Source organism: Thunnus albacares, chromosome 17, assembly GCF_914725855.1.
Source record: "Thunnus albacares chromosome 17, fThuAlb1.1, whole genome shotgun sequence".
Taxonomy (NCBI): Eukaryota; Metazoa; Chordata; class Actinopteri; order Scombriformes; family Scombridae; genus Thunnus; species Thunnus albacares.
This window is the reverse complement of record NC_058122.1, coordinates 18,598,556-18,624,878: the sequence shown is the minus strand read 5'-3', so window position 1 is coordinate 18,624,878 and position 26,323 is coordinate 18,598,556. Positions and strand designations below refer to the sequence as shown.

The following is a 26,323-nucleotide window of genomic DNA, read 5'->3' as shown; positions in this document are numbered from 1 at the left end:
CCCTCAAAATTGTCTTTTTTTTTCTTTGAACAGAATCTGTTCATAGTCAACATTTCTGATGAAAGCAAGCATTTTGAATGTAAAATTATTTTAGCAGTGAGGAAGGTATTTGCCTTGAGTATAATTTGAATAGAGCTTATAAGAAATGTAGTCCATTCTACTGCAAATATTCCATTTCCTATTAAACAATGGTCACATTTTACATTTTTTTCAATATTTTAACACCCACATTGTGTGTCACATTCAAATTTGTGATGAAATCAAATCAATTGGTACAACATCATGCTGCATTATGTCGTTTTCAAATTCTAGTTACAAATTAAAATGCTTACAAGCTGCATAAACATCACTGCCACATAATAAGCAACAGGATGAGGCCATGACCAAACTGAGTGAGAGACGACAGCTGACCAAGCACTCCCACCCTCTATAAAAGAGGCAGCCCTGGACTTCTGCATGAACTGGTAGGCACCCAACACAGGTGAGTGTATCGACTTTGATCTTAGTTTGAATTCCCATTGATCAGTCGGTAAAGTTAATGTGTTGCTAATTACTAATGCATATTGTCAATGATTCTTTGTCAGAGTTATCTTTGTGTTAGATGATATTCAGGTGAAATTTCATTTTATATCAAAGTAGTCTTGAGCAGATGTTATTCCAAAACAATTTACTTCAAATACATTTAAGAAGTTTCTTTCTTTCTTTTTCCAGAAATCACATAATTAATTCATTTGTGTTGATATCCAGTACACATCCTGTCTCAACACATACTGTATACTAAGTGATCATTAAGAGCAGTACTATTTCTCTGATTGTGGGGGGCAGTTGAGGGGTGGGAGAGAATTGAACTTTCATGATTCAACTGAATCAGCTAGCACTTATCAGTTAAATCTGAATAAGTTTTACCACCTTCTGCCAGGAAGATTTAAAATGAGAAAACCAAACTGAAAAAAGTTATTGTACTCACGTTTAATCATCTTTTTATAGCATCTTGACTCCACCAGATACTCTACCACTCATCATTTTTTGGAACCAGCTGAGGTAAAAGATGTCAAAATCTCCAACGTCAGATGGATACAACACCATTACGACATCATGTTGATATTTTAACACTATCTTTTCAGTCTCCACTAAAGTGCCACCATGAGCACAGACGCGGAGATGGAGTGCTATGGCCCGGCGGCCATCTACCTCCGGAAGCCAGAGAAGGAGAGGATTGAAGCACAAACCGCTCCTTTTGATGCCAAAACCGCCTTCTTTGTGACTGATAAGGAGGAGATGTACCTCAAGGGTAAACTTGTGAAGAGAGAAGGTGGCAAAGCCACAGTTGACACAGACTGTGGTAAGGTAGGCAATTGATTATTTTACTTTTTTAACAACATTTTCCCATCTATTTCCATTGAAGACCCTTTCTATGTAGGAGGATGCCATTCTTTCCATTAACATTTATTTAAAACTATATCTTAGGAAAACATGTAGTGGTTTTAAATACATACTGACACAGTGGTTAACAAGGACATCCATCTGATTAACTCTAAATTTGAAGAAAAAAAATCTTAGTAAAAACATTTTTACTGTATTTTTACTATATCTCTTCAGACACTCACTGTGAAAGAAGATGAAATCTTTCCCAGGAACCCTCCAAAGTTTGATAAAATTGAGGACATGGCCATGATGACCCACCTCAACGAGCCCTGTGTGTTGTATAACCTCAAAGAGCGTTTTGCATCCTGGATGATCTACGTGAGTTTCCACTTTACTAATGCGATGTGCATTTATATCTGCATATCTAAATGTTAACACTATGTTTATTTTCTATTTGTGTTATTACAGACCTACTCTGGGCTGTTTTGCGTTGTGGTGAATCCCTACAAGTGGCTTCCAGTGTATGATGCTGTAGTTGTGGGAGGATACAGAGGCAAGAAGAGGATTGAGGCACCACCTCACATCTTCTCCATCTCTGATAATGCCTATCAGTTCATGCACACAGGTAAGGTCAAAGTTAGCAGTGTTAAATTGTGTAGAACTGAACTTAAACATAAGGAAGGAATTGAAGGAATTACAAAAACGGAATTCATGAGAAATGTCTATGTTTGTATTTCAGATCGTGAGAACCAGTCTATCCTGATTACGTAAGTTTAACAGAACCGTAATGCTAAATCATGTAATGATAATAAAGCAGAATCTTGACATGTGTCTCTTATACCCCAGTGGAGAATCCGGTGCAGGAAAGACTGTCAACACCAAGCGTGTCATCCAGTACTTTGCAACAATTGCAGCTATTGGAGCCAAGAAGTCTGAGCCAACACCTGGCAAGATGCAGGTAAATTGGTTGTTTAAGATAAAACTATTTGTCAGAGGACACTTAAAGCTATAATATGTAACTATTCCACGTTAAAATGTTTAAAAACAACTAGACCTATGTAATATATTTTGTTGAGTTGTGTACTTACATTATCCTAAATGTTTCCAACAATTTTCAAACCTGGAGAATTATAATTATTATTATTATTCATAATTTTAATCAAGGTAATGGTCGGTTTCATTTGGTCGCTTGTCAATGGCGTCATACCCCTCTACCAAAGAATACAAGATGCATGCGTCGGTGTTGTGATTGTCCACTACAATTGCATCTCCCAAAGAGTATACACCTACAACATCATATGTCAGCGTTGTGGTTGTTTGGCAGAAACTGTTATAAATTGACTTTTATTCAGTTTTAAGTCACATTTTTATGATAAACTTTTTACATTTTGGTCATTTTTAACTTTATCTTTTAACCGGATGAAGCATTTTAGTCATCGGACATCTGGATCTTAAGTTTTCAGAGAAACAAGCTGGGCAAGTGTTAGCAGCAGCTCAGCTTGCAGCCCCTCCTGGAAGTCTGGTGCTTGCCGACCATCGTCGGAGAAACAATGATTTTTCACGTGGAAAACTTTATTCAGTATTTAAGTTTTAATCCCTGTGTACATTTGTTTTTGAAGAGGACGAGACCTCTGCAGAAAATTTGGCTCCCGGTAGAAACCTGCAGAACGTCTGGATCTTAAGTTATCAGAGAAACAAGCTACATTAGCAGCAGCTCAGCTAACAGCCCCGACCGGACATCCGGTGCCAACCGAACATCATCGGAGAAACATTGATTTTACGTGAAACAGTTTTATTCAGTATTTTTACCAGTTTTAATCCCCTGGTATGTTTGTTTTGGAAAGGAGGAAACCTCTGCGGATAATTCAGCTTCTGGTAAAAACATCCTGAACGATGAACACTGGAGTAATCCTTACCCGCTCGTTGTTTAACAATGAAGACAACAACTCACACACTACGTCTTTTGTTATTGTTTTGATTGAGACCCCTAGCAGCTGGAATTACATATTGTGCATTTAATTTGAATGTTTACCTTACGTAACTCAAATCCTCTCTTACAGGGCTCCCTTGAGGACCAAATTGTTGCAGCCAACCCTCTGCTGGAGGCCTATGGTAATGCCAAGACTGTGAGGAATGACAACTCCTCTCGTTTTGTAAGTAATCCAGGGAACATCTCGAGATATTTTGTTACGAAATTATAAAAACTGATGTTATCAATGATCTGGCTCTCTAGGGTAAATTCATCAGAATCCATTTTGGCTCTACTGGAAAGCTGGCTTCAGCTGATATTGAAACATGTAAGTTTCAACCATGGTATGACTCAAGATTCATCTGGGCTATAATCTGGTCTTTGATAAAGTAATAGTATTAAAATGTAATAGGGTAATCTTACAGTCTCTCGTTAAATTCGTTTTTCTTAGATCTTCTGGAGAAGTCTCGTGTAACCTTCCAGTTGTCTGCTGAGAGGAGCTACCACATCTTCTATCAGCTGATGACTGGCCACAAGCCTGAGCTCCTGGGTATGTTACTTTGCCAATTTGAAATTTAAACTGAAACAATACCAGAGACAACACTAAGCAATAATATGTATTTTTACTCTGCTCCTCTAGAGGCTCTTCTGATCACCACCAACCCCTATGATTACCCAATGGTCAGTCAGGGTGAAATCACTGTCAAAAGCATTGATGATGTGGAGGAGTTCATTGCAACAGATGTAAGAAAAACATTTTAGTTAAATAGATCTTGCATGCTCAAGACAACTGGGGAAAATGGTTCAAATACCAATAACTATGCTTCATGTACAATGTAGACTGCTATTGACATCTTGGGCTTCAATGCTGAGGAGAAGATGGGCATCTACAAGCTGACTGGTGCTGTGATGCACCATGGCAGCTTGCATTTCAAGCAGAAGCAGCGTGAGGAGCAGGCTGAACCTGATGGCACAGAAGGTAATTCTGATATTGATATCTTTTAGGAAATCTACCATGGATTAGTATGTAACATATATTTCTAAAAATGTCCCAGTTTACAGATAGCTAAAGGTTTGTTTTTCCATCAGTGGCTGATAAGATCGCCTACCTCCTGGGCCTGAACTCAGCTGATATGCTGAAAGCTCTGTGCTACCCCAGAGTCAAGGTCGGAAATGAGATGGTGACCAAAGGTCAGACTGTCCCACAGGTGAGACAAAGAAAATTTACAGCCCTGTTTTAACGATCTTAAGCACACGGTCTGAAGTGTATGGCAAAAGTGCGTTTAGGGTGTGTGCAAATCCACTTTTGCTACTTTAACGGCGGAAAAATGGTCGATGCGCCAGGCGCATGATTCAAAGGGGTTGTCCATAGTCTCCTAATTAATCATGGGTGTGTTTTCGACGTAACATGCAATAAACCAATCAGAGTGTCATCTCCCATTCCCTTTAAGAGCCAGGTGTGCTTGCACCTTGGCGGATTGCTATTATGATGGCACATTTGCCAAGTAATAAGAAGGGACGATTCCCTGCAGAGGAAACAGATCTGCTCATGTACAAAGTGAAAGTGCACGATCCATAATGAGCATACTGCTGCTCCTGGACCCTCCCGTGACCAGCCCCAGTTCACCAGTTTGAGGTCCTGTTCATTAATTTGTTGCAAATTTATTTTCGTTTGTTTTTTGAAAAGGTTTATTTTTTTAATTACAGCTCTAGTTTCTTTAAAATCGTTTTGTTCAGTAATGGAGTAACAGGTAAAATCAGCGGGGTTTTAATTGCTGAAAGTATGGAAACCTGATCACTGTACTCTCAAAAATGTTAAAGAATATTTGTTAAATATTGTTAAAAAATTAAATCATTATTTTTAGTCATGTAAAGAATCATTAACACAGTTATCACGACTTGATCAGCTCTCCAAGGTGCTGATCCTGCTGCTGGCAGCAGCTAGGGGCTGTCTAGAGTTCTTTCCATCTTTACTTTAATCATTGTTTTTGCCTTATTTATTCCCTCATGTGTTCCTCATGTCATCATGTATTGATGAAGCAGGAAAGTCTATCTGTGTTTGATCCGTTGCTGTCCATCTGTTTAAATACCTATGTGTATTGCCATGATTTGGTCAAATAATTAGACAATTTTATCCGTCATTACTGCGATTAGTTAATTCTGATAAGTATTATAACTGAGCATTATAACATGTATTTTTAAAAATATGTTAATATACACAATAATAATCTTTCACACTGTAATCCATTTATTTGTGAGTGTATGTTGTGCAACCGCCTATATAGGCGTATATTACTATAATGATAATTTGCCCTTGAAATAACTTAACATGGACTTAAGACCAGGTTTTTGTTGGTCAATAGCGCAATCGCTCTCTACTGCCTCAAGATAGCAATGACCCAACCAAGCCTCATTTTAAGACCAACACACCCATGGGCGCTCTGATGGGTGAAAGAGCATTTGCTATTTAAACAACCTGGGCGCTGGATGGGAAAACGACAACTGCGTCAGTCTTAAACTAACAAAGACACTTGTGTCGCGTTATGCGCTGCTTTGCACCGGGTGTAAGATAGGGCCCTTACAGGTAAGATAAAGAAAATGTATTGTTTGAAAATAATGTATAAAAGGGCAATATTTGCATTTTGACATGAAAATATCATTCTAACAAAATCTCATTCTAAAATGTTTTTTTCTAGGTCCACAATGCTGTCATGGCTCTGTGCAAGTCTATCTATGAGAAAATGTTCTTGTGGATGGTCATCCGTATCAATGAGATGCTGGACACAAAGCAGCCAAGACAGTTCTTCATTGGAGTGTTGGATATCGCTGGATTTGAGATCTTTGATGTGAGTAGCTGAAAAGTTTCTGAGCAATTCAAAGATCAACAATTTATTGACATGCAATTTAATACATTCATGTAATTGCAGTTCAACAGCTTGGAGCAACTCTGCATCAACTTCACCAATGAGAAACTGCAACAGTTCTTCAACCACCACATGTTTGTCCTGGAGCAAGAGGAGTACAAGAAAGAGGGCATTGTCTGGGAGTTCATTGACTTCGGTATGGACTTGGCTGCCTGCATTGAGCTTATTGAGAAGGTAAGTACTCAATCAGGTCGAAGTGACTTCTTGATTCATGTGCAAATGTGAAATGCTTCCATGGTGTGAAATTTATTTTTTTTCCTCAGCCAATGGGCATCTTCTCCATCCTTGAAGAGGAGTGCATGTTCCCCAAGGCCTCTGACACAAGTTTCAAGAACAAGCTGCATGATCAGCATCTTGGCAAGACCAAGGCCTTTGAGAAGCCAAAACCTGCAAAGGGCAAGCCTGAGGCTCACTTCTCCCTGGTTCACTACGCTGGTACAGTGGACTACAATATCACTGGCTGGTTGGACAAGAACAAGGACCCCCTGAATGACTCAGTTGTTCAGCTCTATCAGAAGGCCTCAAACAAACTTCTGGCCTTCCTGTATGCAACCCACGGTGGAGCTGATGGTGAGAAATTAGAAACCGTGTGTCTCTTACACTTGGTTCAGGCGTAGTATAAAGCTGATAATTACTCTGTGGTAATATATATATGCATGTGACTTAATTATGAAAGAACCTTTCCAGAGAGAAGAAAACTTAAAAGAGATTCTACAAAGTTATCTATTTAGTACCATTGATTAAATTTAATGTTCGTGAAAACAGAGGCTGCTGGTGGTGGAGGCGGCAAAAAAGGAAAGAAGAAGGGTGGTTCCTTCCAGACTGTGTCTGCTCTTTTCAGGGTATGTATTGTTTCATATTTTTGGATACCAATTAAAAACCTCATCTTGAAATATTGTTGACAGGTTATCTTGTGTTGCTGATCCACAGGAGAACTTGGCCAAGCTGATGACCAACTTGAGGAGCACTCACCCTCATTTCGTCCGTTGCCTGATTCCTAATGAATCAAAGACCCCAGGTTAGAAGCACATAGCCCAGCTTTGCACACTAAATGTGACATAGTGATATAAAGAAATATTTGAAACAATATGAATTTGCAACTTTCAGGTCTTATGGAGAACTTCTTGGTCATCCATCAGCTGAGGTGTAACGGTGTGCTGGAAGGCATCAGAATCTGCAGAAAGGGCTTCCCCAGCAGAATCCTCTACGGTGACTTCAAGCAGAGGTGATGTAATTTTTAATATAAACAAGTCAAGTTAAATATCATCTGAGTTAAAACAGCTGGCCAAGATGTGGGGTCATTGTAAGTAACAACATAATTTTCTCTTGTAGATACAAAGTATTGAATGCCAGCGTCATCCCTGAGGGACAGTTCATTGACAACAAGAAAGCTGCAGAGAAGCTTCTAGGCTCCATTGATGTGGATCACACTCAGTACAAGTTTGGGCACACTAAGGTTAATTTCTATGAACAATTTCAATACATATGCAATGTACATGTATATGTCCTTTTGTATCAATTTGTGCTGATGACTGAGTTCCTTCAAACAACCACACAGGTGTTCTTCAAAGCTGGTCTGCTGGGTACACTGGAGGAGATGAGAGATGAGAAACTGGCTAGTCTGGTGACCATGACTCAGGCTCTCTGCAGAGGATTCCTCATGAGGACAGAGTTTGTTAAGATGATGGAGAGGAGGTAGGATTGTCATACAGTAAACTGAACTGTTCTGTCCAATGAAATAATTAAAGCAGTTTTGTTAAGTCACGTTGCAGTAAAAATGACATTTTATTCATATTCATTTTCCAGAGAGGCTGTCTTCACTATTCAGTACAATGTCCGTTCATTCATGAATGTCAAAAACTGGCCATGGATGAATCTGTACTTCAAGATCAAGCCTCTTCTGAAGAGTGCTGAGACTGAGAAGGAGCTGATGAAGATGAAGGAGAACTATGAGAAGATGCAAACAGACCTGGCTACTGCCCTGGCCAAGAAGAAGGAGTTGGAGGAGAAGATGGTTTCCCTGCTGCAGGAAAAGAATGACCTGCAACTGCAAGTGGCTTCTGTAAGTAGGATACATCCGCACTACACTAATTGAATATTGTCACTAACATTTTCAGTTATGTAGGTGAAATTTGAAGACGCAATGTACTCTTCTAGTGATCTCATCTTCTATGTGCCTTAGATTGACAAATATTAATGAATACATTAAAAAATATGTGTATATTCTATTTTGTATTGATTCTGACGATATTTATGTACATTCAGAGAATAACCACCTTATTGACTTACTGTATGTGCAAAATAAACTGTAGGAATGTGAGAACCTCTCAGATGCTGAGGAAAGGTGTGAAGGTCTGATTAAGAGCAAGATCCAACTCGAGGCCAAACTCAAAGAGACAACTGAGAGACTGGAAGATGAAGAGGAAATCAATGCTGAGCTGACTGGCAAGAAGAGGAAGCTGGAGGATGAATGCTCTGAGCTGAAGAAAGATATTGATGACTTGGAGCTCACCTTGGCTAAAGTGGAGAAGGAGAAACATGCAACTGAAAACAAGGTTGGAATAAGTTTAAACCTACCAATCTATGAGAAATGAGAAAATAAATGAAGTTAGCTTTCAAACATATATATATATAAAGTGATGGAAATAATGTACCTTGCCTGACACTTTTAGGTGAAAAACCTGACAGAGGAGATGGCATCTCAAGATGAGTCTATTGCCAAGTTAACCAAGGAGAAGAAAGCCCTCCAAGAGGCTCACCAGCAAACACTGGACGATCTCCAGGCAGAGGAGGACAAAGTCAACACTCTAACCAAGGCCAAGACAAAGCTGGAACAGCAAGTGGACGATGTGAGAAAACATTACTTTTGATAACATGTTTGTATTGTTAGCTTGTGTGTTAGAATTGACATTCCATGATAAAAATTCAAAACATTATTTATGTCAACATTACAATATTTTCACAAAAGCTTGAGGGATCACTGGAGCAAGAGAAGAAGCTCCGTATGGACCTTGAGAGAGCCAAGAGGAAGCTTGAGGGAGATCTGAAACTGGCCCAGGAATCCATAATGGATCTGGAAAATGACAAGCAGCAATCTGAGGAGAAAATCAAGAAGTAAGTTTTCTTTTTCATCTTTAACCCTTACATTGAACCATTGCCATAATGCAACACAATGATCCTGAGTCAAAACTAAAACTATAACAGCAATAACTGTCTTTTCCTCCTCTAGGAAGGAGTTTGAGACCAGCCAGCTGCTCAGCAAGATTGAGGATGAACAGTCTCTTGGTGCTCAGCTTCAGAAGAAGATCAAGGAACTCCAGGTTAGTAATTGACATGAATATTATACTCAGTGACTGAAAAAACACTTGTTACAATATGTTCCAGTTAACAAACCTTCTTCATATTACTATCATCAAACTTAGGCTCGTATTGAGGAGCTGGAAGAAGAAATTGAGGCTGAGCGGGCTGCTCGGGCTAAGGTGGAGAAGCAGAGGGCTGACCTCTCCAGGGAACTTGAGGAGATCAGTGAGAGGCTTGAGGAAGCTGGTGGAGCAACAGCCGCTCAGATTGAGATGAACAAGAAGCGTGAGGCTGAGTTCCAGAAGCTGCGCCGTGACCTTGAAGAGTCAACCCTGCAGCATGAAGCTACCGCAGCAGCTCTCCGCAAGAAGCAAGCCGACAGTGTTGCAGAGCTGGGAGAGCAGATCGACAACCTCCAGCGTGTCAAACAGAAGCTTGAGAAGGAGAAGAGCGAGTACAAGATGGAGATTGATGACCTCTCCAGCAACATGGAGGCTGTTGCTAAATCCAAAGTGAGTGTTTTGTTTGTAACTGAAATATTTGCCTTTCATTATGGTTAGAAATGTGAACTATAATGGATAAATATGGCAGTAGCTTTCAACTTAGATAGATGCTCAACATTTTCTTTGTTCATGTAAATGTTTTTAAATACATCATGTTTTGTTTTTGATAGGGAAACTTGGAAAAAATGTGCAGAACTCTTGAGGACCAGCTGAGTGAGCTGAAGGCCAAAAATGATGAGAATGTGCGTCAGCTGAATGACATAAGTGCACAGAGGGCAAGACTGCAGACAGAGAATGGTGAGTCACTTTTGATAAAAAGTAGTGATAAAACCAGTAATGATGATTTTGATAAATAACACATTTACTTTTTATCATTCAGGTGAGTCTTCCCGCCAGCTTGAAGAGAAAGACGCTCTTGTTTCCCAGCTGACCAGGGGCAAGCAGGCTTACACTCAGCAAATTGAGGAGTTGAAAAGACACATTGAGGAGGAAGTGAAGGTATAACAACTTTACATATTACTATACTATGTGCTATTATGAGCTTTTAACAAGGGATGAATTGAGTCCTCCTTTTCAAATGTAGTCAGTCACCTGTTTCTCCACCTTCACCTATAATCTACTACTAACCCACCAGATCTGCTGACTGTTATGCATGAAAAAAAAAAAAGTTTGTGCAATATATCGTCCAATCATGTTAGAAAGCAAAAAAAGAGCTTGAGAGAGAAATTCAAACATTGCTTAATTTTCTACCACCATACCACCACAGTTGCTGTGAATGTCAGGTTGCCTGTTTAGGAATGTCATTACCATATTACCACTTAACTGCTAAGGAGATTTGTGGGAATTGGACCTCTCCCTCTTCCTGCAGTGTTGCTGCTACATCTCAGTCTTGTCTTTTATGACTTAAGTACCTCCTACTAACACACCTGTTTCTCCTTCCTCACCAATTACTGTATTCTAAGTCTCACATACTACACTAAATAGCAAATCTGATAGATGTAAAAGTAAATTATCCAAAACTAAATGACTCAATCAACATGTTCCATCATAACAAATTATGTATCTAAATAAGATTTAGATAATATTTGTATACATTATAGATCAATTAAAATACCTCTTGCCATGTTCATCAGGCCAAGAATGCCCTGGCCCATGCTGTTCAGTCAGCCCGCCATGACTGTGATCTGCTCAGAGAGCAGTTTGAGGAGGAGCAAGAGGCTAAAGCTGAGCTGCAGCGTGGAATGTCCAAGGCTAACGGCGAAGTGGCTCAGTGGAGAACCAAATATGAGACTGATGCTATCCAGCGCACTGAGGAGCTGGAGGAGGCCAAGTAAGTCACTACCTTTTTACAATTTAAATTGGTTTTCAATTCAATTGCTTGCTTTTCCAGATAACATTCCACATATTTTGCTATCAATATGCAATTGAATGTAAACAAATACTTCTTCACTACAGGAAAAAGCTTGCCCAGCGTCTGCAGGATGCTGAGGAGTCCATTGAGGCTGTGAACTCAAAGTGTGCCTCTTTAGAGAAGACCAAGCAGAGGCTACAGGGTGAGGTGGAAGACCTCATGATTGATGTAGAGAGAGCTAATGCTCTGGCTGCCAACCTTGACAAGAAGCAGAGGAACTTTGATAAGGTAACAGGAAATCAAAACCACACTGATACAAGTGAAACACAAATATTTCTTAGTAATTAATCATTGTTATTCATCTATATCATTCTAGGTCCTTGCAGAATGGAAACAGAAATATGAGGAGGGCCAGGCAGAGCTGGAAGGAGCCCAGAAGGAGGCTCGCACTCTCAGCACTGAACTGTTCAAGATGAAGAACTCTTATGAGGAGGCTCTGGATCAGCTGGAGACCATGAAGAGAGAGAACAAGAACCTGCAGCGTATGTCAATCCCATGATATTTAATATAACTGTTATAGTGATTGTAAGGGTTCTTCCTTGACCTGTATAGGTGTAGGTCGTGAGATTTTGTGGTGTTAAAACCTAATTTTCTAGGTATAATGTATACAGCATATTTTAAGTTTCTCTAAACTGGATTTTGGCTTTTGGTGTACTACAGAGGAGATCTCAGACCTGACTGAACAGATTGGTGAGACCGGAAAGAACATCCATGAGCTGGAGAAAGCCAAGAAGACTGTGGAGACAGAGAAGTCTGAAATTCAGTCAGCACTGGAGGAAGCAGAGGTAAAAATCTAAATTACAACATTAGACCACTTATGCGATAAAATACAAAAGCTTTTATGTAATGGCAAGTATTCGTTTGATTTTTTCGTTAATTTTCCTGAGAAAGACTGGTTCATGTTCAACTTTTTCCTTTAGGGCACACTGGAGCATGAGGAAGCCAAGATTCTCCGTGTTCAGCTTGAGCTTAACCAGATCAAAGGTGAGGTTGACAGGAAGCTTGCAGAAAAGGACGAGGAGATGGAGCAGATCAAGAGGAACAGCCAGAGGGTGATTGACTCCATGCAGAGCACTCTCGATTCTGAGGTCAGGAGCAGGAATGATGCCCTTAGAGTCAAGAAGAAGATGGAAGGAGACCTGAATGAGATGGAGATTCAGCTGAGCCATGCCAACAGGCAGGCTGCTGAGGCCCAGAAACAACTGAGGAATGTCCAGGGACAGCTCAAGGTGAGCTTGGTCTCATCAATGTATAAATAAATGTTGAAGAGCAAAGAAAGTTAACTCTGTTTTCCTCCACATGTTGTCAGGATGCCCAACTGCACCTTGATGATGCTGTCAGAGGACAGGATGACATGAAGGAGCAGGTTGCCATGGTGGAGCGCAGAAATGGCCTGATGGTGGCTGAGATTGAGGAGCTGAGAGCTGCTCTTGAGCAGACAGAGAGAGGACGCAAAGTGGCTGAGCAGGAGTTGGTTGATGCTAGTGAGCGTGTTGGACTGCTTCACTCTCAGGTTTATGTTCAATAATTCACAAGAAAATGGCTTTATACAGAATAGTATACATACCGGCTTTGTTACACAACAATGTGTTGTGTAACAAGGTTACATAACAAATATCAAATTAAATGTGACTTTTTTAATATCCAGAACACCAGTCTTCTGAACACCAAGAAGAAGCTGGAGTCTGACCTTGTGCAGGTTCAGAGTGAAGTGGACGACACTGTTCAGGAAGCAAGAAATGCTGAGGAGAAAGCCAAAAAGGCTATCACTGATGTGAGTTTATGTTTATGAGTCTTCTTTTTTATAAAATTCAACTTCACTTCACCAAATACATGTTCATGCTTGATGCCCATCATTTCAGGCTGCCATGATGGCTGAGGAGCTGAAGAAGGAGCAGGACACCAGTGCTCACCTGGAGAGGATGAAGAAGAACCTGGAGGTCACAGTCAAGGACCTGCAGCACCGTCTGGATGAGGCTGAGAACCTCGCCATGAAGGGTGGCAAGAAGCAGCTCCAGAAACTGGAGTCAAGGGTATGCTTATAATATATTCACTTTAGGATGTTATAAATTAAATCTTTCTCACTACTAAAATCCCTTAATAAGGTTTTCACAAACTGTATAACATCACATTACAGGTCCGTGAACTGGAAACCGAAGTTGATGCAGAGCAGAGACGTGGAGCTGATGCTGTTAAGGGAGTCCGCAAATATGAGAGGAGAGTGAAGGAGTTGACTTACCAGGTGATTTCTGATTTAACTAAAAATTATCCTGATTTCTTAATTTCATAATTTTCTTTCTGTACTCCATCAATAACATTCCTTTTTTTGTATAGACTGAGGAGGACAAGAAGAATGTGAACAGACTTCAGGATCTGGTTGATAAGCTGCAGCTCAAAGTGAAGGCTTACAAGAGACAGGCTGAGGAGGCTGTGAGTCAAATGTTTTGTAATTTTTATGTAGCACAAATTAATAACTACAGAAAGAAACCATACTAATATGATATAATACTAAAAAATACAACATACTTCAACTCCAAACCCTTAACAGGAGGAGCAGGCCAACACTCACTTGTCTAGGTTCAGGAAGGTCCAGCATGAGCTGGAGGAAGCTCAGGAGCGCGCTGACATCGCTGAGTCCCAGGTCAACAAGCTGAGAGCCAAGAGCCGTGATCATGGAAAGGTAACCATGCGATATTTTATAAAAAATATTCTTGGGCACCTTAGTTCAATGGGGTTATTGAAGTTTATTATAAGATAAATATATTTTATACCATTTTTTATTTACTTTTTATCATAAGAATACATGCTGAATCTTTTTTTTCCTGTTTTCTTTCTAGTCTGAAGCTGCTGAATAAGAGACATCCTTTTGGCGCCTTTCGACAGAGATCATAAAATATGATCTAGCTGTTGAATTGTCTTCTTACAATGTATTCATTCAATAAACTGTTTTTCCTTATAATTTCATATGTCATCTGTATTATTTACTCTCTAGTTTCTGTCAATCACGCTTAAGCACACAGTGTTTAACACAGTAACTAGATGGAACTACATCAGTTAACTTGGCTAGAACTCGTGCTAGAATCTAGTTGTCTGGATGGGGAGGTCTTTCAGCTCAACATTAACATTTTCCTTCCCTAGGAATAATCATGATTCATACCCACATGGTACTGTCCGGTAAAATGAGACTGTCTTCTGCTTAGCATCACTTTTTGGAAGAGTGATAGCAGTGTCAAGTTCAAGCTTAAAAGGCACCTTCACATTTTACAGAGGCAGAAATTAAGAAGCATAAATTAAACATGGATAAAGCACCACAGTCAAAATATAACCTTCAGAGCCACAATTAATTCCCATTAACATGGTAATTACCCAAACTAATAATCAACATTGTTACACTTTTCACCATACCATTAACAAAAACATGTTCAGCATTCTTTAAAATGATGGTTACGATATTCTAACTCTAGATCTATGAGCACAGGTGGAGCCCTCTACTGGAACCTATGGGTAATACTTTCCTCCAATCACAAATGCAATCACCGACTGAAATTTGCATGTATGTAGTTAGTCAATCAAGATGCACATACTGATAACATGTGTCTCACACAGTATATAAGCAGCGCTCCACTGCTGCTCTCATCCAGAAACCACTTCAGCAAACGGCATAGGAGTGGCAGGGTCCATAGGTAGAGGGCTCCACCTGTGCTTAGAGAACTATGGTTGCAATGTCATAACCTTCGTTCTATCTCAGCCCTCTACTCGACTTTATTGGTACAGTAGGTGGAGCCCAATGAATGTTCGCCCTGCCGCCACATGTCATCAGACAGCCTCAATGAGCTCAACTGGCTATAGGTTAGTTGCTGCAGCCCTCCTACCACTTTATAATCCGAGCTGCTTCAGCGGAGCAATAGGGGGCCCAACCCAGCCCAGTTAACATGAACATGAAACTGGATATAACCATGGCCTAACCTTGCCGGGGTCAAAAACCCTCCAAACCTTACATAAATGGAAGATTGGCCCATGGGGGCCGATATCAAAGGACTGAACCGATGGTGTGGTCCGTGAATGCATCACCATCACAGCATTTGATGTTGTGTCAATGTGTTCGTTCCCCTCTGTATTTCCCACAGAAATAACCAGAGGGGAGGGAAACAAACATGAACTCTCCTTGTTTCATGTGCAGGCCTGGGGCATTATGTAATAAAGGGAAGGGGTTTTGTTTAAAATAAAAATCAGGTGGAGGGCAACACATAGCAACCAAGGAAGACAACAGAACTGTATCAGTCGAGGATTCATTTAATGCCAGGATCATACAATAAATTAAAACTAGGCTAAAAAACAGTAAAACTATAAATACACTACTAAAACTACAAATTACTAAAATGTAGATTAAATTATAAAATATTGAAAAAAAAATACTGAAACTATAAAATGCTAAAACTAAAGAAATACTAAAACTATAAAATGCTAAAACTAAGAAATACTAAAACTAAAATGTTAAAATGCACTCAAAGAAGCCCAATCCAGATAAGAGTCCTTAATGCTGCAACACACAGTCCAATTGGGGAAGAGGAATGTAGTCCGCCAGAGCAGCAGGCCCTGGCGAACCCGAAGCGGTGACCGACCCTGTTGCTCTGCAGGTGGAGGAGACGCCAGCCCTTTCCTCATAGTGGAGGTTCATCAGCAGTCCACTTTGTCTTTTTGAAGCCACCGCCACCCCACACGGGCAGCAGCCACCGCTGCTCACTAAAGACACAAGAATCAGCAGTAACGTGCCTTCACAACACCCACGCTGCACTAAGACCAAGCGTACTCTTTTCTTTGTACTCACAATTTTGGGCAGAGTTTGTACTCTGCCCGTTGTGTGTTGCGCCATTGTATGCTGTGTGACGTCGGCTCTGCTCCGGCTCTGTCTGTAACGGATGGAGGGCTGGGGAGCGTCACCCCGCCTGCGGTCTCAGGTTGCCATGGCAAGGCAGCTTGCAGGCCTTCTCCCTCTCTCCCTCTTCCCCCATGATTCCACCACGGTGTGCCCCTAGGTATGCAAAGGGAGAGAGGGAGGCTCCATGGCCAAGCTGCCCACGCCTGCATCATGCCTCAACTGCAGGCAGAGCTAACTACTGCTCCCCGTCCTCTGCCGTCCTGCCTCCAGACTCGTGCTCTTCTGTTCTTTCACTCCTGAGTCCTTTGTCTCTTTTCCTGCGCTGCGCCATGTTGTTTTTCCCCGGCCTTTATTTGCGACCCGAGTGTTTTAGTCACTCCTTCTGGTGCAATCAATGGCAGGGAGTAAACACTCTCAACACAACATGGCAGAATTCAGACTAACAGCATGCAAACAAACATAAAAGCAAGCACAATAATAACTATTCTAAATACAATCTAAAATCATGCAACATAAAAGCACAGCAAACAAAAAATAAAACCAATACTTCTGCCATATTACAATTACTCCTCATTAAGGAGGAGATAATGCAACTGGTCGTTAACTCGAGAGATAAGCCTAGTATGCCAGCTCCATGAAGGATAGTGACGAGAACAATGGGAGACAGTGTTAACACTAAGCAGACATGTAATGTCCTACATTAGTGAACTGAAGTCAGAGGTGGATTTCCGAAGGTCAGTGATGTTGGTGATGGCAGGGCACTGGACAAAGCGGGGAACTCGTCATCAATGCAAGGATTTATCTCAAGCTCCAGGTTGCTCTCGTCGCAGCGGAGTGAGACATCACACAGCCGAAAATGGTCCCACCGTTGCTGGCGTTGAATCAGAGGAAGTCCTCAGCAGTGAATGCAGGGTGGTGGCTGCATCATGTCACTCTCAGGGTGGTCCTGTCCAAGGCAATCAAAGCAGAAGGTATGTCTGGTGCTTGCTGGAGCAGTGACTCCATCCGTCTAGAGGTAAGATTGAGCAGATTCGCCCTTGCTGAACTGAAAAGAATAAGAGTGGCGGTGAGCCGCTGCCTTATATACTGTGTGAGACATATGTAATCAGTAGGCACATCCTGAGTGACCAGCTACGTACATGCACATTTCAGTAGGCGATTGCATGTGTGTAATTGGAGGAGAGTATTACCCATTGAGTCCAATTTATTTAATTATTTATTCATTTTAATTCGGATCTGTTACAATCTGCTCCTGAGTCCCTCTCTGCAGCCACACTCTCTCATTCTCAGCCCTCTGCATTACTCTCTGTCTCTGTCTCTAGTCCCTGTTCACTTCTCCCAGGCCATGTTCTGTCCTCCAACTCCCCAGACCCGCCATCCTCAAACTGTCCACTAGATGCCCTGAGACTTTCCCTTTTTTCCCATCTGCACACCTGTTCCCATTTCTCATCAGTCCTCCAGCTACCTGTCCTACTACGCTCACTCCTCACCTGCAACTCATTCCCTCATCAACCACACACTTCATATACTGGCCCATATGTTTTGTTCCTTTGTCAGATCATTGTTGTTGTTGTCAAGTTGCTTTTTGTCAGTGCTCTTGAGCTTCTGTTTTTGGTTACCAGAACCAGTAACATTTCTGCACCAGCTTGCCTGCCTGCTGGACTTTTCCATATCTCATCCCTGCAACTCTGTGAACCTAATACCACTGCTGTTTGGACAGTTTGGATTTGACACCCATGCCTGTAAGGTTTTGTATCTTCACTTTGGACAATAAACTCACTGGACTGTTCCAGTCCTGCCACTATGATCTGCATTTGGGTCCCACCCCTGCTGCCTGATACATACCACTTATTACAGGATCTTCAAATAATGTATCAATCAAAAAAATATATGGAACCTCAAGAGGTAGTAGCTTTTGGTTGTGAAACAATACATTTGTATGGTTAAATGTGGCCATATTCCACTGCACTTCACAAAATGCAATCATAAATGACAAATATAGATTATTCTACGCATAAGAAATATCTACCTCTATGAGGACCAAAAATGTTTTTATATTTTCTATATTTTACATCATAATACATCTTCATAATTGAGCATGGTGTTTTCCTAACAAGTAGACTAAGGCAACAAACAGTTTAGGAATATATATAAAAATAGAATATGTATATAAACCACTTTCTTAAATGATTTAAAATAGTCAAATTTATTGTACCCTATTCTTGTGTGGCATAGTTCCCACCCCAAAATGCAACATTATACTCATTTCAGGTCCTCATTTGATTCATCAGAAAGATTAAAAATCAAAACATCTATAAATGAGAGGGCGTGAAGGTCAAAAAGCAGTAAAGGGATAATATGATCTTTAACTGTCATATACGACACCAGTTTCCCACTGAACATCATTTAGGTTTCATCTGACCTAATTGAATCCATGTATTAAACTTATAATTGATGTGGCTATGGGGTTGCACTGAGATTAGTTTAATTTCTTGATAGTGCAAAAAAGAAAAAACTTTAAAAATGTATGTTCTCAACTGACTATAATCTATTCAATGTATAGTACATGGATACATTTTCATTTAAAGTTATCTCAAGAATTCTCTAGATCAGTGGTTCTCAAACTTTTTCACGTCAAGGACCCCCATCTGATAAGAATTTTACTTTTAGATGTTTTATTACAGAAACCAAAAATAGTCATACATTTTGTCACTGTATTATTTATGGATGGAATTATATTGAAAATAAATTCAATTCAACAGGACAGTCTTTCCTAAATTCTTACTCAGAGCTGGTGTCCAGTTAATGATAAAATAGGCAAACTGACAAAATCCAACATTGGTTTTGAAAGTTGCTTATCAGGGTAGTCCGAGTGGGGACCTAACAAATGAAAAACAGTAAATTGTATTTTGGTGAAGTCTTTAATTATGAATGTATGCACAAGTGACAGAGAAGAGCTTATATAATTAAAGCTGCAAGCAGCGTTGGTCGCGACCTCGCACTCTGGCCCGTCAGGATCAGATCATTTTGCTTTTTAAAAATGAGGGATATTTCTTGTCTTCTTCAAGTGTGGTGTGCTTTTATTTTGAAAGTTTGATTGACAGGATGAGCATTTTCTGCAGGGTGAGACATGTCTGTCTTGCTCACACCTGTGTCATCAAAATCATGCAAGTTTTGGGCCCATTCACTTGAATTTCAATTAGTAAATTGAAAACTCTTGATGAGTTTGTGTGTAAAAAATTAATTTCCTAATTTTCATCAAGTCTATTTTTAGAAAAGTAAAGACTTTTAACCCACATGACCTGGTCAAAGTTTGATTGAAATGTGTACTGTCAGGTGCACTGTAAAACCGAACAGTATAAGCTTATTAAAAATGATGAGTTGTATTACCTCAAAAATTAAAAACAGCTATTACAAGGCAAAATGTTTGAGTTATTTCAACGAATTTTTAATTTTAAGTGTACAGTACTTAACCACTTTAATGATTTTGATATATTGTACTCAAATAATTTGATAGTAATCACTTAATCCGCGTGACGTCACGCACGTGCGTACGTGCCTCTTCGCCAAAGTGGAAATGTCCGCCATTACTGCTGCTACATCCCTGCAGTGCACAGGTAAGAAGTTTGCTTAAACGTTTTTTGCATGTGAGTTCTTTAGATATATTTAGAGCCTAAAGCGAAAGAAAGAGAGATTGGTAAACTTGCTGTGGGACTGCTTGTGACGATATTTTAAGCGAAACGTGCTGTGGCATGCAGCAAGTTTCTCGACCTGACCAGCTAATTGTTGCTAACTTTAACTGTTACCATGCTGGCTGCAATGAAAGCGGTCATATGGTTTTCCGTGGTTGCCTTAATATTTTATTCGTTAGTTTAGTTACGTGTTTTGTCGGGTTTAATTAACGTAACTAATATTTGGCGTGTCTTAGAGTTACTTCATGCATTTGAAAAAACTGTTAACCATATCTGCCTAATTAAAGAGTGAAAGGCAATTAAAACGTTGAAAACACTGAAAGTTAACGTTAATTATTAGAGTACACAACAATAATAGTTATTCTAATGTTTCCCGTTGAGGCGGACCGTTTGTGATGCATTAATTTATTTGTGCAGGCTTTTTAAGTTTTCTGGTTCTTTTCTCAACCAGAAATTGGCGGCATGCGACCCCATTTTAATCGGGCAAGTTTTGGCAAGTTTCAGTAAAGGCAATGGTTTGCATTCAGTTTTTGCCCCGATGTAATGCTGGAACGTTTTACTACACGTCATGTATTTTAGTAAGGAGAGATCATTAAAAAAAATTAGTCTTGTGATTTGTGTGTGAAATAACACTCTCATGGTCAAGGTCAGGGCACAGTGTCCAGGGTTTGTGCAGTAACCTGACCTCCAAAGATTAGCAGTGTTGACGAAAACATAATAAGTAAAAAGAAAAACACCCAACATCCTTATTTGCCTACTAAACTTAAGAGCCAGTATAGACTTTTGTTTGTTATATTTATTTGGTGATAAAAGGACCGTTCTAACCATTTGTATTTTTTTTCCTATGAATGTATGAGGATTTTTACTTAGCCAAAGTTTAAATATATTAAGTAGCCTGTTACATTTTTTGCTAAATTACACCCAGAAAAGCCTTTAGACGATCAAGGCATCAGCAAGACATAACATTACATTAGTAACCTGCTGAATGTATTTATTCTATGTTGCCCTCACCTTTTAGGATTTTGACATGGAAGACAACTTATTGTGCAAAGAAAGAGAAAATAAATAGCTTAATTTTTTGAGACCAAAAAGAACAAAGTGTTTTTTGGGTGTCCTTGGGTTTTGTATATTAAAGTCTGAAACACCATATTTCATGTAATTTCTGTAATGTAAGGTAACTGACAATTATTCAATGCTTCTCTATTACTTTGCTCTGGTTTTGTAAAAAGATTGCAGCCTATCTCACTTTTCAATCTCTTCTCTCTTCAGGTTGAAATTGAAGCAACAAAAGACTGGCTGAGATACAGATACCAGATTCTTCAATCTGGTATGTTTATAATGCTCTGCTCGTACCAGTTCTCACTCTAAATATTAGAGTTGTAAATAGAATTTTGGTTTCCAATGGCTTGGAGGTGCAAACTCTGTGCTACTCTCTTTGATAGAAAGGCACAGTTGCTTGAACATTATCGTTTACATCATAGCAATGTCTCCTCAGTCAATCAATTGCCTTGTCTCTATGACAACTGTGTCTGCACATTTCATCTAACCCTAACCCTAACCCGGTTACATACTCAGACGCTTGTGCAAAGTGACAATCAAGAAGGATATGTGTCATTTGTCTGTGCTGTGTGTAAATTTAAAGAACCTTTTAATGACAAAACTCTTCTCAGTCATTTAAGGATGCATTTAAAACAACATGAGATGGTGGATTGTCCATTCAAAAATTGTCAGTTTCGCACTAATGTGTATTCCTCCTTTAATGCCCACAAAAGTAGGAATCATCTAGGCTGTGAATTCTCAGATTTTAAGATTGAGGAACTTCCACAGAAGGCTGTGCTGAAAGTGATCAGGTCTGAGAGTGATGCCAGTTCAGTAGCATCAGATGACACGATAATATTGCCTCATGCCATGACTCCAGACAGGGTCAACAGATGGCCTGATGTTTTTCCAGTGCCCATTTTTTCCTATGAGGTAGAATTCTTACTTAGTGATGGAAATGCTACATATGACAGAACAGGGAACACTCTAAAGTTGTCCAGGGGACAAAAGCATGACATTCTTGAGACTCTTGCTGCCAAGATGCATAGCTTCAAAGCTTACCCCAATGATAAGGAGGTTTCAATGGTAGCAGAAGCACTTGTCATGAAGCATCCTTGTCTGAAAGAGCCAGGATCTCAGACGGGATGGTATGGTTGGAAAAATAGTTTAAAGTTTAAGATGGGGAACTTCCGCACTAAGTTGAGTCGTGCAGGATTTCATGAGGTAGCTATAAATTCTGGGAAAAGGAGCCGGAACAACCCAAACAAACCATCTCCTCACACCAACATCAAAAGACCGAAGAGGGCAGAAGTGAATTTCCTTCCCAATTTCCCAAGAGGTGAAAATGCTGCAAGCCTTGAACGACTGAGACTGCAAATTGTAGATGAAGTGAAGAAGAGTGACAAGAACCTTTCTCTGATTGGAAAGTTAATGCAGACTACCTTTGCCCTTCGGCGCAATGAGATCGTCAGTGATGATCCCCCTGTTGATGAGATCCTGGAACGCTGGCCTGCACTCAAAATGGAGTCACAAGTAAAGACATTTTTTGTACTACACCTATTTGAGCAGATCTATCACATATAATTCTTTTACATGACTTTGTCTGTGAGGACATGAATAGTTTTACTCAAATGTAGATTAACATACCCTACATGGGTTGGTAGTGTCATTTTTTTTATTGCTGTTTTTTATTTTTCCTTTTCAGAAAGAACACACACTATACGCTGACTTAAGTCATTTTATGTTTTTGCAGATCTGTGCTGAGTTTCACAGAATCTCAAACATCAACCTAAAGAACTGCTTCTATGCTGAGTTGGATCGACATGCCCCACGTCTTCAGCGCTTGTTCAGGAGGAAAGCTGCACGGACAGGGAAAGCAGCTGAAGTCCTCAGTCGGATCTTCCAGATGTATGACCTCCAGGTAAGTTGTTTAAGCTTCTTGGTGCTTTATAATTATGTTACAGTAGATTTTGGTTTATCTTTGGTAGAATTTTGGTAGGGCTATTTGTTTTAATATAGTGTTGTGTGGCTATGCTGTTTACCAGCCATAGTAAGGCAAGAATATGTTCTTGCTCCCAAGGAACAAGTTGATGTTCATGTCAGACGTGCTGCTGTTCTCCGTGCTCTCCCTGCATATCTGCATGATGACGACTCTGGATTTCTCAAGCAATGGGATGTAAGTCAGTATATTTATTTTGATCAAAGAGTCAAATTTCTTTGTTACTCTAATCCAGTAAATCACTGATTATACAAGTTGAAAAATTTCAGAGTTTGAATATTACCATTAAAATTATAGTCATATGAATAGAATGGACACAAATCAGAAAACAGGCATGTGTTGAATATGCTTTTCAATCATGGGTGTCTTTGAAATTACGATGTTTCCATATGCAATAAATCCTGCTTTAATTAATGTTATGTTTTTCTTGGGGGTTAAGGTTACGATCACAGTACACATTCAAAGATTTGTAGACTGGAATGAGGTATAATAAATAACTGGACTGAACATGATTAATAAATGTCTATTCATTTTATTAATCAAAAATAATGCCTCTGCCACTGTGTGAATGAATGAAAATCCACATCTTGGAGAAAACAATTCTGAGTACATGCCATTCAAATTTACCATATTGTATGGATATTGATAATTTTGATAACTTAATAACTGGTTCTAGCCCAATTTCTGTTTGCCTGAATCATTCATACTCTCCAAAATATACAATTTCATGATCTATTCCAAGCTTCAGTTTGCTTCAGTATGCTTAAATATTAAGCGGCCATTTCTCACTGTTGTCACTTGGACTGCAAACTCCAGTGTAAATTAGTCAAATCTATAGTTACATGAAAATAAACAGTACCATGGAAATTCCATAGTGCTACCTTTTTTTTGTAATGCTGAAATCCTGCCCTTGAAGCAATGGTAATATTACCAAGTTTCAGGTTTATCTTAATAAATGCCATAGTTGCTATGGCATGTGTCAACAAAATGTACACTCGCCCCTAAAAGATTAATTGCTTATTTTTTATTTTATGTTACATATGGTGAATCAAATCACATTCATAGATTGTAATTTTTTTTTTTTTTACTGCTATTTGTCTTCTGATAAGCCACTGATATATTTTTCAGCAATCACCCTTTAGAAATAGCTGAGGGAGTCTAGGGCCTAAGGTAACCCTTCTGTTGTTGTCTGCAGGTGGCGCAGTCTGAACCAGACATTGGTGACTCACCGGTTGGGCTCTTGATCAGTGCCACTTCAGATGCCATGTACCTCTGCCCAGAGAACGTTGCGGTCATGCTCGAGGGTAAAACAGTCATTGATTTTCCCACATTCGCTGACGCATTTGTAGTGCTTTTCGCACTGATTTATGCACTGCATCTGAATTACCCAAAAGACATGGCAAATACTTTTGACTTCACTCAGAAAGTCTTGATGGGTCTGGAGGATGGAAACATGAGACCCAGGGTCTTGAGCCTCAAAAATGAACTTTTGGCAGTGGAGTAGTTTGTTCCTGTTTTAAAACATCTTAGAGATGTGTTTTTCAAAGATTTTTATTGTTCAATTTTGAATGTGTTAATGTTCAAGAAAACTCATTCTGTACTGGTAAGATCCCATACCATGCCGTTGTCCACTATGTGGTTCTTTTGTCAGGCCATTTTGTTAGGCCCTTGCACTATTGTTCAATGTTACTGTTCCTGTTTTTGCACTGAATGGAAGCGTATAGGGCAAGATATTGATGTATAACGTGAAAGTTGTCAACCAGCAGAGATATTGCCTTAATATTCATTGTCATGTAACTCTTTTTAATATGCGGCCATTATAAGCAAACTGAAATATTGGTGAACAGAACGGTTTATGGCAATATTTGGATAATTTTGGTATCAATTGCCTTTCCTTGTCAGGAAACGTACAAAAATGTTTTTAACTTGCCACGATTGTATATTAATATCATGATAAAAATTGGCATGTACCATTATAGGAGTATATACATATTGTCCACTTCTATAGTTTGGGGAAAAAAGTAATTTCCCAAAGGCCCCTGCACTGTTTTTGAAGGTGTTATCGTGCTAATTTCAATGTAAAATGTTTTTGGTTACTAAATAAAATAGTAACTTGCATTTGAATCATCTGTGTTAATGTGTTTTTAATGTTTACTCAAAATATGTTTGTATTTTTTAGTCAAATCTACTTAATAAAATTGATGTAATCAGTTTCAAAAAAAAAATTAAGTTGCTTCACATGGAATTTTGAGTTAAAATTTCAAGTGAAATATTTTAAGTATAGGGAGGATTGTACAACTTTGTTGAACTTAAACAAGTTAAGTTCACATAAAGTGAAAATAGCTTTACCAAGAAATTAAACATTTTCTGGTTAAGTAACAAAAATTTTACGGTTAGCTATACTTGATTTTTATTAGTAGTCTGAAAACAAAATACTGAGTAATAATGATGCAAGTAAGAAAGTTTATGTAACTTAAAATATTGAGTATGTGTCACTAGAAATTACTTAGTAAAAACTACTTGAACAAGTATGTTTCTTTAACTTAGAAAATGGAATAATTATCACTTAAAATTTTCGATGTAATCTGTTTCAACAATTATTTTAAGTTATATTAACTTATCGGGTTTTACAGTGTGTGTAGAGACAATAAGTAACTGCAGCTGGACACAGAAAAATACTCATATATTTGAATGGAGAGTGTGAGTGAACCCACACCTTTTTGAACATTTACTGCTCATTTGAACTTTAAATGAGTCATGAGACTTTGACCTACAAATCTTGAATTTACATGTTTTTTCTATCTTTTATTGTTTTTGAGATATTAGAGTGTGAGTTTTAAAGTCTTTTCTTGCTCCTCCTGTGATTTGATAATGAGTGTGTATTGCGGAATGTTTCACAGCACTGAGGGAGTGACATAACGAGGAGCAGTTGGAAAGGAGTACTCTTCTTATGAAATCTCCTCATAAATCTCATGACTTTGGGACTTTTTACATTGAAAGTCATGTCTTTTACTAAGAAATTTTGTGGCGAATCCATTGATACAGGTTTGAAAATGGTCAGACTTATAGTTTAGGCGTCAGAAGCCTCTGTTTGACATGAAGTTCATGCCCATAAATTGCCTCCCCATTGTTTTACATTGTAAGGTGTGATATGGCACTGCAACTTTGAGGGCTTATAAAATCCAAACCTTTCGAGTTATTACGTTTTTAACAAGTTTTTTTCAGCATAGTGTCATAAGTCAC

At 39.3% G+C, this 26,323-nt stretch overlaps 3 protein-coding genes across 5 annotated transcripts in view; all 3 read left to right on the top strand.

Annotated features, from left to right (window-relative positions):
• LOC122966648 (myosin heavy chain, fast skeletal muscle-like) overlaps positions 1 to 26,323 on the top strand; it is a 254,697-nt gene that overhangs the window by 130,295 nt on the left and 98,079 nt on the right. The gene's annotated exons all lie outside the window — the stretch shown is intronic.
• Positions 959 to 14,431, top strand: LOC122966649 (myosin heavy chain, fast skeletal muscle-like). The gene is made up of 40 exons (XM_044330916.1): positions 959 to 1,041; positions 1,125 to 1,347; positions 1,600 to 1,743; positions 1,834 to 1,990; positions 2,105 to 2,132; positions 2,212 to 2,323; positions 3,426 to 3,518; positions 3,599 to 3,662; positions 3,786 to 3,884; positions 3,975 to 4,078; positions 4,175 to 4,313; positions 4,424 to 4,542; positions 6,031 to 6,180; positions 6,262 to 6,432; positions 6,522 to 6,828; positions 7,024 to 7,100; positions 7,189 to 7,276; positions 7,366 to 7,483; positions 7,591 to 7,714; positions 7,817 to 7,953; positions 8,065 to 8,320; positions 8,571 to 8,813; positions 8,931 to 9,107; positions 9,227 to 9,372; positions 9,488 to 9,578; positions 9,681 to 10,070; positions 10,232 to 10,358; positions 10,441 to 10,559; positions 11,195 to 11,391; positions 11,517 to 11,700; positions 11,789 to 11,954; positions 12,133 to 12,257; positions 12,393 to 12,701; positions 12,782 to 12,985; positions 13,121 to 13,246; positions 13,335 to 13,505; positions 13,610 to 13,714; positions 13,807 to 13,902; positions 14,021 to 14,152; positions 14,310 to 14,431. Exons 2-40 carry the CDS (start codon positions 1,144 to 1,146, stop codon positions 14,325 to 14,327), a joined length of 5,817 nt encoding a protein of 1,938 aa, XP_044186851.1. The 5' UTR covers positions 959 to 1,041; positions 1,125 to 1,143; the 3' UTR covers positions 14,328 to 14,431.
• Positions 19,708 to 25,149, top strand: LOC122966652. Of its 3 annotated transcripts, XM_044330922.1 has the most exons (6): positions 19,708 to 19,968; positions 21,313 to 21,370; positions 22,510 to 22,614; positions 22,835 to 23,002; positions 23,162 to 23,257; positions 24,276 to 25,149. In XM_044330922.1, exons 3-6 carry the CDS (start codon positions 22,513 to 22,515, stop codon positions 24,582 to 24,584), a joined length of 675 nt encoding a protein of 224 aa, XP_044186857.1. In that variant the 5' UTR covers positions 19,708 to 19,968; positions 21,313 to 21,370; positions 22,510 to 22,512; the 3' UTR covers positions 24,585 to 25,149. The 3 variants fall into 3 exon arrangements, with proteins under 3 accessions (XP_044186857.1, XP_044186856.1, XP_044186855.1); XM_044330921.1 differs by lacking the exon at positions 19,708 to 19,968 and having other exon boundaries at positions 20,806 to 21,370; XM_044330920.1 differs by lacking the exons at positions 19,708 to 19,968; positions 21,313 to 21,370 and having other exon boundaries at positions 21,860 to 22,614.